General features: G+C 51.3%; 1 protein-coding gene across 2 annotated transcripts in view; it reads right to left on the reverse strand.

The window, feature by feature from the left end:
* The window catches only part of Dennd3 (DENN domain containing 3), a 62,340-nt gene that overhangs the window by 13,132 nt on the left and 38,800 nt on the right, over positions 1-10,408 (reverse strand). For both annotated transcript variants that reach the window (XM_029555001.1, XM_008851050.2), the window contains exons 14-16: positions 6,188-6,447; positions 4,969-5,139; positions 3,570-3,699 (exon numbers count right to left, since the gene is read on the reverse strand). In XM_029555001.1, coding sequence (XP_029410861.1) covers positions 3,570-3,699; positions 4,969-5,139; positions 6,188-6,447 — 561 coding nt within the window. The remainder of the gene's footprint in view (positions 1-3,569; positions 3,700-4,968; positions 5,140-6,187; positions 6,448-10,408) is intronic.

Consider the following 10,408-nt stretch of genomic DNA (forward strand, 5'->3'; position numbering starts at 1 on the left):
CAGGGGATCCAACACCTTCTTCTGTCCTCTGGGGGCACTGCATGACACAAGTCCACTTACCTACATGCAGGTAGTACATGCATATGCATAAAATAAAAATAATAAATAAAATATTTTTTAAAATAAATAAATAAAACACAATCTTAAAAGGGACGAATGGTGTTCCACTGACTGCTGAAGGGCATGCAATCCATGGTCACTGGGCTCCACCTAAGTACAGGAAGTGTTAGTGGCTCTCGGCCACCACCTCCCCACCTGCTGTCTCTGGTTCCTGGTTCTCCTTTAATTTCCTACCTTTTGAGACCTTCCATCACAAGTCGATTTCAAGTTCCTAATTGGGCTCGGGATTGCAAGTACTGTCTTCACCTAATTTGTTAAGCCACACGCTGAGAACTATTTCTGGATTTGTTAATCAGGTCAGGAACTCGGCGTGCTGTGACCTGAGCTCAGATGGAACGAGGTAGACAACTACAGAGCAAGCCAGTGGCCTGGGTGTTACCATGGCAACTCTGTAAACTGTTTACAGAGGAACTGGAGAGCTGTTCTATAAGCTGCTGGCAAGGGTCAGATGTGAGTCTGGAGTCACACGGACAGCTGAAGTGCAATGTTTATTTAGTTCTACTCCTAAAGGAAGAGACCAGGAGTGCCACACCAAGCTCCTGAAGGCTCAGTGGGTCTTGAGGCACCCCTGGGTACCTGTGCCTCTTGGTTTCCACCCCAGGTCAAGCTCCCTTGGGTGAGGTGAGGGAGGATTCTATGGCCAGAAAGCGTCAGGGCCACGCAATCAGTGACAGACGTTGCAAAAGACAAGGTGTCCAAGGTGAATAAGCATATACCTGATGTGTTTCCTAATTCTGGGACTGTCAGCTAAAACCTGACTTAACACCCAGGAGAAATGAGCACAAATCTGTATGAGGGGTCGCTCTCAGCAGCATAGGGAGCAGGCAAAGGTGCATGAACTCAAAGGATCACTGGAGATAACAGAAAATGTATTATAATGCCAGGTGTGGTGGCCACACCTTTAATCCCAGCACTCGGGAGGCAGAGGCAGGCGGATCTCTGTGAGTTCAAGGCCAGCCTGGTCTACATAGTGAGTTCCAGGACAGCTGGGGCTACAGGGAGATCTTGTCTCAAAAAGACCAAAAAAAGAAAGAAATAAATAAAGAAAGGAAAGAAAGAAAATGGACTATAGCCAGACAACGTAATATTCTCCATGAAAGGGCCAAGGTGGTGGCTCAGAAGGCAAAGTGCTTGCTATGCAAACATGAGAACCTGATTCTAACTCCCAAGAACCTGTGCGAAGCCCGGTATGGTAGCGCACATCTTTAATCCCTGTGCTCTATGGCAAAATGGGCGGCAGAGACAGGAGCCAGCCTAGTGCACAGCAACGAACAACAAAGAGACTGAAAAATGATGGAAGGTGAAGACTGACACCAGGTTGTCCTCTGACCTCCACGTGTGCTGTGGCACGTGCACACCGTCCCCACCGCACACACATAAACATACGAAATACGAAGAAACAAGCCATCCCGTGGAGGAAATGAGGAAGCAATGCTAAGCCAAAGAATGGAGGGAAAGCGAGGCAGGATCCCAGGCATGGGATGTGGCGGGTACGAGAGGCGAGCGAGGCCAGCAGGAGCACGGAAGGGAAGTGGGCATCGGAGGTCCTCGGATCCATCGTGACGAAGGGGCACAGCTCTGCAGGTACCCTAAAATCCAGGACGCCGCAGTTTAAATGGTGGTAGAGCTGCCAGCAAAAAACAGCCCAACAGGACCCAGATGGCATTGGTAGACATCTCTACTCCCTAATCTGTGTTCCAAAGTGAACTTCACATGTTCACTGTGGCCTGCGCATTAACCTAAGTCTGCACTACGTTTCCTAGTTCTCAAATGCAAGTCTTAGAGCAGGAAGCCGCAAGGGTCATTTAAAATGGAAACATCAGAAGGTGCGAAGTTTTCCTACTCTGTTCCTAGACTTGAAAACCATCTTCTCAAACAACACGTGAGTCCACCACTGACCCCTTATATGGCCTTCTAAAACCTGAGAACGCAACAGAAATGAGCAGCCGCAAGACTGGAGATCCCTCCTGTCCCAGGAAGCTGGCCAAGTCACACTATAATGCCAGCCAGTACTTGGGAGATGGTGGCAGGAGAATCAGGGGTCAAGGCCATCTTTGACCACAGAGTGAGTTCAAGGTCAGCCTGGCTGCATGAGATTCTGTCTCAAACACAAAAAGAAAGGAATGGAAAACGAAAAAAAGGCATCAGCATTTGGGACCACCCTGGCCTCATGAGCTGCGAAGTCTAGCAGTCAGCAGGCCAAGCAAAAGCAGAGAGGCCATGGCTTCTGACAGGTCCCTGAGACTGACCAGAAAGGAGTTATTCAGCAGCCTGCCAGACATTTCTAGTCTACTAAGTCAGCCAGAGAAAATTCTGCAGCTAAGGATCTGGATACTCAGCTTACAGTATAAGTGGCTCACCATCTAGATTAGAAAAGAGGAGTCACGGGTCCAAAGATGAAGAAAGGGGAGGGGAAGAGCATCATGTCGTATTACAAAAACAAATCTAGCCAGATAACGGTGGAGCAGGTCTTTAATCTGAGCACTCAGGAGGCAGAGGTAAGTGGATCTCTGACATCTAGGCCAGCCTGGTTTATATAGCGACTGCCAGGCCAGCTGGGGCTACTGGAGACCCTGTCTCAAAAAGACAGGGGAGAGAGAGAGAGAGAGAGAGAGAGAGAGAGAGAGAGAGAGAGAGAGAGAGAGAGAAAAAAAAAAAAAAAAAAAACTCCCCAAGCCCAGGCGCTGTGGGTAGGTGCTAGTTAATGACTTACTTCCCTCTTCCTTAATCAGGAAATTTCAAACTGGGTTTATATATCGCGCGCCAGCCACGCGGGGGGTACTGGAGACACTCTCTCAAAAAGAGAGAGGAGAGAGAGAGAGAGAGAGAGAGAGAGAGAGAGAGAGAGAGAGAGAGAGAGAGAGAAACAGAAACAAGAAACAAGACCCTAAAAATGCATGCAGTCCTAATTTGCACTGAGGCAGGAGGATGGCTCATGGCCAGCCTGGGCCGTGTCCTGAGTTTCAGAATAGCCTGTGGTAGAGTAAGACCCTGTCCCAAACAATAAAAAAAAGCAAACAAACAAAAGAACGATGGCGGTATTCGGAAACAAACTAGGACCAGTGAAAGAGTTCAGAGGGTAAAGGCACTTTGCCATCAAGCTTTGATCCCCAGCACCTATACAATGAAAGAAAACCGCCCCAGCAAGGCGTCCTCCGGCCTTCACATGCTGTGGCAACTGTGCCTGCACATTCATCACACTCACACACCAAAATAGTATACAAAACAAAACAAACACCAAATCAAAGCAAGCAGACAACAAATGAGAGCTGGGTGTGCCATCCCAACACTCAGGAGGCACAAGGATCGACGAGTTTGAGTCCAGGGCAGGCCAGAGCAAGGCCGTGCCTCCAAAAGTGAATGAAATGGAACCAAATGTGGAAAGAGGACAGGGTGGCATGGGCTCAACCGACAAGCGCCAGAGGAAATCGCCCAAGACAGACACTTACTTTCGTTCTTCATCTTATCGAAGTAGGACAGCTTAGAGGCGGCGTAAATGGCGTTGGGTGACTGCAGCGTGCCAACCACGGCGTCCATGAGCAAGACGTTGGTCAGCGCTTGCTGGATGTACTGTGGGTCCTAGGAGAGAAACAGGTGTCAACCCAATCAGAACGCTCAAAGTCCCTTGATTCTGCCTCACTGCAGAAAACAGCACTCTACACGTGTGTCTGTCAAGGCAAAGGGGGAATGGATGAGGAGTTTGTGTCACAACACCTTTTTCTTCATGTTAAAATGCGGATGGTGCCCTGGGCTCAGCTCATTTTCTTCTCTAAAAAGACCCAGGCAGGACTCACAACTCCTCACCTCTGCTCTGGCCACACAGAGACGGCCATGGACATTTCGTAAGGCAATGGGCATGGCTGTGCCCAGGGACAGGTTTGGGAACGGTCTCCATGGCAAGCTTTTGCTGACCATGCTGGCCTATCTGCTTCGCACAGCAGATGTGTAACTGAATGGCTCGGCCAAACCTGGTAGACCACGGAATCTTAGAAGGGACCAAGTCCACTCCCGCTCCATGATGGGAACAGCCCAGCTCAAGCAGTAGTCTTCCCCTAGCCACCAGACAACCTGTTCTTTCCAACACCTGCCACTGGGGCGGCTACAAGTCCCTGTAACCTTGTGGGTGCTCCTCTGTCTGAGTCTTGGTCCATCTGTTTTGTTTTGTTTATGGTTTTTTTTTTTCTGGTTTTTGAAACATGATCTTGCGCTATGGTCCAGGCCAGCCTCAAACTCCAGACCCTCCTACTCAGCCTAAGCCTCCTGAGCACTGAGATGACACATGCCACCACCTGGCCTGCTTGGCCCATGGTTTCCTGTACAACTGTTCCATTTAGACAGTATGAACACCTCCCTCCACTCATCCCCTCTTCCCATAGCATCCTTCATTCCTATGAACTCATCGCTCAGGAATCAAAGCCATCAGCTGGGCCAAAGAACATTAAAGTGCAGGATCCCAGGGACACAATCCAACAGCACCTACCAGTGCAACACTGTGACCTGCATAGCACAGGGTCACACAAAGGACTATGACCCCAAACCCACCCAGACCTGCAGGGTCAGCACAGTCCAACCCCATCCCTCCACAGACTGGGAAGACACCAGAACTGAGGGGACATACAAGCAAAACTGAGAAAGCCTGGGTTGTGGCTCCCATCCTTCCCTCCCTCTCCTCCCAGGACTCCCAAAGGCCATGGGGCCTCACACAGGTTCCTGGGTCCCATGAACAACATAATTCTTCTGCCCAGGGGCGCCAAGCCTGCACAGGCCTGAGCTGTAAGAACTGGGTGCCCTTCAGGACCTGGTCCCACCTGCCCCTAGTTACACCCAGGCAAGGCCACCGTGACAGACCTTGTAGTCATCTGCCAGCTTCTTCCCGGCCCACATCTCCTTCACCATCAGGTGCCACAGGTCACACTCAGACTTCAGGTTGGCCTCGAAGACTTCCTTCTTGGCCACCGTCTTGATCTTTAGGGTGGGTATCCTCAAGAGGAGAAACACCACCATGGTACTTTTGACTTCCTGCAGAGCAAGGAGAGTGTGAAGTCACACGCAGAAAGATGCATGGATTGACGGGAAGAAGGCAGAGGAGCCCGGAGCTGTCATACTACAGGCACCCCTGAGGGCAGCACAGGGCTCAGGCCCGGCAGGCATCTTCCTGGGAGTCAGGGTGATGTGTCAGGCACATGTGGCCCTCACAACCTTCCATGCCTCTCTGAGAACTTCCCAGAGCAAACCAGCAAAGCAGGCAGCAAGTGCAACGCAGGCCCTGTGCGCACCCTGGTGGCCATGGCCATTGGTCCCCGGTCTCCCGCCCTCTGGCCACTTGGTGGCCGACTGTGAGGACACCCATGCTGCAACTCATCTCTTCTGGGCCTCAACTCTGGGAAGTCAAATTCAACATGAGGCACAAAATAAGGTTGTTGGGATCCCCAAATCAGACCCCATGTAGCCCACACTAGCCTCAAATGCACAGCGATCCTCCCGCCCCTGCTTCCTGGGGGCTGGGATTACAGACATACACCAACCCACCTGGCTCAGACCGCCTCCCTTTGACGGAAATGACTACCATTAAAATGCAATGTGGCCAGGTGTGGTGACACAGGCCTGTTATCCCAATACTCAGGAGGCCGAGGCAGGAAGATTGGAAGTTTGGAGTCAGCTTAGGCTACACAGCGAGTTCATGTCTCAAAAACACCAAAAACAAACAAACAAATATAACATGAAAATTGAAAAGAAGCAGCGTGTGCTGGGAGCACAAATCGGCACTGTGGGCCGGGGCGACTCAGGCGGCCGGCACGGGGCGTTTGTCCAAGATGGATCGGTTCCTACACCCCTATCTCTGGTGAGCGAGTCACTGCCAGCCCCACCTCACACCCCCAAACGGTCAGCTGCAGTGGAGTGGGGCAAGGAATACACCCTCCTGACCGTCCTCCACACGCAAGTCACCCTCACTTTAGAAATGAGAAGCTGGGGCACAGGAAAGCACATGGTACAGAGGGTTCCCAGGTGGCGGGGCTGCACGTTGAGGAGGGGCTGCATTCTGGGCCTGGCACTGCGGTAGTCTCACCTCTATGTTCCTGAAAGTGGCAATCTCCACATAGCCTGGCCGCCCCTCAGGGAGCAGGAACAGGCGTTTCTGGGTCATGGCGATCTTGCCAACACCACGATTGGTCTTCACAGAGCTCGACAGCTTGTAAACGCATTCATTCTTATCCAGATGGTCCATCAGCAGCGCGGGCAGGCTGACCTCCTGTGCCTCTGCTTCTGTCTCCTTCCAGCATGTGTAGAAATCTCTGAATGTTTCAGGATCGATCTGTTTCTGATGTCCTGGGTTTAATAAGAAGAGTCTGCCTAAGGCCTCCTGCACAAGGAACTTTAAGAAACAGCGCACTACCCAGGCAAGGCGGCAGGGGGCGCCATTACCCAGGAGTCCCTGGGTGGACAATGCTGGGGATCAAATACGAGGTCCTGCACAAACCAGACAAGCCGTATACTGAGCGGTATACCGCCACCCTAAGGACATTTTTTTGTTTTTTTTTTTGAGACAAGGTCACCCTGTAGCCCCAGCTGGCCTGGACTTGCTATTATAGACCAGCTTGGCCTGGAACTCACGGAGATTTGCCTGCCTCTGCCTCTGGAGTGCTGGGATTAAAGACAAGACCAGGACACTTTTATGGAACAAAAGGCTTCATCACCATTAGAACTAGGGGCCACCATTTTGGAGCCATGAGGGATGAGGTTAACACTGGACAAACCTGCTCCTCAGAGACACAACCACACCGCCACTAATTGAGCTTTGCCTGAAACCAGCACCGGCTCTTTGGCTACAAATTGTGTTATTTTGTTGTTTGCAACTGAGATCATCTTAGTCAATCCAATATTGTCTTCAACTGCCCAGGTCACTCTGGGCTCTGGAGTCAGAGCCCCAGGCCTGGAGTCCAGCTTTACCTCTGCCTAGGAAAGGGTATCTGCTTTCCCATCTGTAGAGTGGGGGTACAGCCCCACTGTACTCAGCTGCTAAGACCTGTTGACTCTACGTCCTCACACTCCGCTGTCCACACCCACTTTGGCCTGGTCCTGTCTGAGTTATGTATCTTGGGCATGTCTTTTCCTCTGTATCCTCCGATGTGTAGTAGACCCTCCATCCTAACTGCTGTCAGACCACCCCATGATGGAATGTACAGGTGGACCCTTCCACTCCTTGTTCAAACTTTTCAGAGATGTTCATCCACACCAGACCTAAAACTTCCCCATAACTGTTCCCCTACACACCCCACACTCCAACAGCCATACTGCCCCAAACAGGCCATGCAATTAACGTGCCTCTGCATCAGCTCATCTTAACTATTAGACCAGAAAACTCCTCCTCGTCCCTCAATACCCACCCCAGGTGAACAGGCCTGTACACAGCCTCCATCACAAAGCATGTCACCCTGTCCAGACAACCACCAAACTGCACACACATCTCCCTCAGGGCACCACTGAATTCAACCACCACCACATATCAAGACCTGCACCCCACAGCCTACAGGGGATACCAGTGGGAACACAGGTACACGGGTACTTTTTAAAGACAAAGTCGCAGTTTTTGAGGCTGGCCTGGAACTCATCCAGGGCAGCCACACTCCTCAGAATTGTATATAAACTAGGAAGCTGAGGTAGAGAGAGGAAAGCCCCCTACCAGCAGCTGGTCCCTTTTCGGCAGAACCTGTGTCCTCCATGCCTGGCCTTCAGAGGCCAAGGTCTGAGGTGGACAAAGTCCAGTGGAGCCATGTTGGTGACTCCATGTTGTAACACGGTGTCAACAGTGACAGCAGGAGCATCTGCACCACTGCCACAGCGGGGCGGGTGATCACAGTAGTGTGTAAGGGGTCTGCTATGTGCAGGTTGTGGGGACATGAAGGGCTCTGGAGAAAATTTCCAAATAAGGGCAACTGAGGCCTCAGGAAGATCTGTCACCAAGTAAAGTTGTAGCACCACAATGTGCACATGGGTCTCTCCACCAGGTGCCGTTTCTAATTCTTTTCCTGCTTTGCATTTCAAAGTGGTTTTTTAAATTTTTTCTTTTGTGGTATTTGGGGATCAAACTCAAAGCTCTGCCCATGCTAGGCAAGTTCTGACACTGAGATATACCCTAAGGCATATTTAAGTCACTGGATCCAAAGAGAAAAAGATAATCACAGCAGTGAGGGGAGTCTGTAACTGCCTGTGTTAATGTCTGACACATACGTCATTGAAGAAAGCAAGGAGAGTATGTGGTAGCCCCATGGATGGGACAGGCCAGCTCTCCTCAGTCACCTACGCTGCACAGGGAATCCAGTGAGGTCACAGACAGCATGCTGTTCATCCCCTACCCCACAGGGGTGGGCCAGAGACTCCTCCTCTGCCGCTCTGGAAACACTGCATTGCAGTTGCCTGCACTTCAGGGTGCAGAGTGGCTGAGTTGAAATCCAAAGCATGTGATATTTCCATCAGACATCACATCACAAACTCCCAGTTACACGGGGTGCAAGGAGGGTCCAGAAAGCAGAAAGGGGCAGGGAGGGACAGAGTGGCAGGCCACATCATTGCTTGAGAAAGGGAGACTCAAAAAAGGTAGGGAGAGCCTTCTTCCTACACCAGGCTTCAGCAGACATCAAGTGGCCAGAGAGCCAGGTCGTACCGGAGCTGTAGAGGGGACAAGGAGTCACCAGGCATGCTAGGCATCCTTTCAGGTGAGAATAATAACATACAGGTTCCAATCCTTGTATTTCAGGCCACCACACATGGGACCCAAGGTGTACAAAGGCCTTGGGGCCTTCGCATCATGATGCCACATAGCAGCAAGGGGCAGAGCCAGAGCGTGCCCACAGGCCTCAGCTGCCTTCTGCAAGTGCCTTACGCCTCCCTCTACATGTTGATACACCCATGCTATCCTGTGACCCCTCGATTTCTGGGCAGTTCTGGCTACCCCCACAGCAGCCTGAAGAAGAGCTGTCCTACCACACCTGGCAAATGGCTCTTCACCTCCATCTCCCCAGAGAGCGTACTTCCCTCAGAGTACATGGAGATCAAGTTCCTTCTACAAGTGGCACAGTGTTAACACAAACCCACATACCCTCCCACGTGCTTTAAGTCCTCTCCAGGTGGTGTACCTAACATGAAAGTTGTTCTTTACTGCTTGGGAAATGGTGACAAGAAAGAAAACGTCTGCAGGTGCTCAGTACAGAGACAACGTCTGCAGGTGCTCAGTACAGAGACAACGTCTACAGGTGCTCAGTACAGAGACAACGTCTGCAGGTGCTCAGTACAGGGAAATCGTCTGCAGGTGCTCAGTACAGAGACAATGTCTGCAGGTGCTCAGTACAGGGAAATCGTCTGCAGGTGCTCAGTACAGGGAAATCGTCTGCAGGTGCTCAGTACAGGGAAATCGTCTGCAGGTGCTCAGTACAGGGAAATCGTCTGCAGGTGCTCAGTACAGGGAAATCGTCTGCAGGTGCTCAGTACAGGGAAATCGTCTGCAGGTGCTCAGTACAGGGAAATCGTCTGCAGGTGCTCAGTACAGGGAAATCGTCTGCAGGTGCTCAGTACAGGGAAATCGTCTGCAGGTGCTCAGTACAGGGAAATCGTCTGCAGGTGCTCAGTACAGAGACAACGTCTGCAGGTGCTCAGTACAAAGCCTCATTGCCTGGAACTTACTATGTAGACGAGGCTGGCCTCAGTCTGACAGAGATCATCAACCTGCCTCTGCCTCCTGAGTGCTGGGATTAAGGGTGTGCACCACCACACCTGGCTTTTTTCTAAATAGTTGTGATCTACAGTTGGTAGACTCTGTGAAAGTGGAACCTGTGTATAGGCCTGACTGGCCTGGCCTTCACCAGGCTGGTCAGCAGGGTCCAGTGGGGGCACAATTCCAGTGCTTCAGCAGGGAGGAAGAGCTCACGCACGTGCGTGCACACACACCACACACACACACACACACAAGCCTTCCTGTGCAGCACTCAGACACAATCAACCCACTCACACTCTGCTTACTACATGGTCAGGAGACACCTGGCATGTCACCCCTGCAAAAACAAACGTCCAAGACACAGGAAGTCCATCCACAAGTCAACAGTGGAGAGAGCTATCCCAACACGATCACGGTTGACTCTAGGAACAGGCGCAGGGACCCTCAACGTCAGTGTCTGGAAAGGCACTGGAAAGACAAACTATGCTTCCTTCCACATGGCCAGTGGGCAGAGAGGACAGACGCATGCGTCAAAACAGGGAAACTGGATCATTAGCACTAGAGTAAGAGTATGAACTG

Source organism: Nannospalax galili, unplaced genomic scaffold, assembly GCF_000622305.1.
Source record: "Nannospalax galili isolate Female #2095 unplaced genomic scaffold, S.galili_v1.0 scaffold525, whole genome shotgun sequence".
In the NCBI taxonomy this organism is placed as follows: Eukaryota; Metazoa; Chordata; class Mammalia; order Rodentia; family Spalacidae; genus Nannospalax; species Nannospalax galili.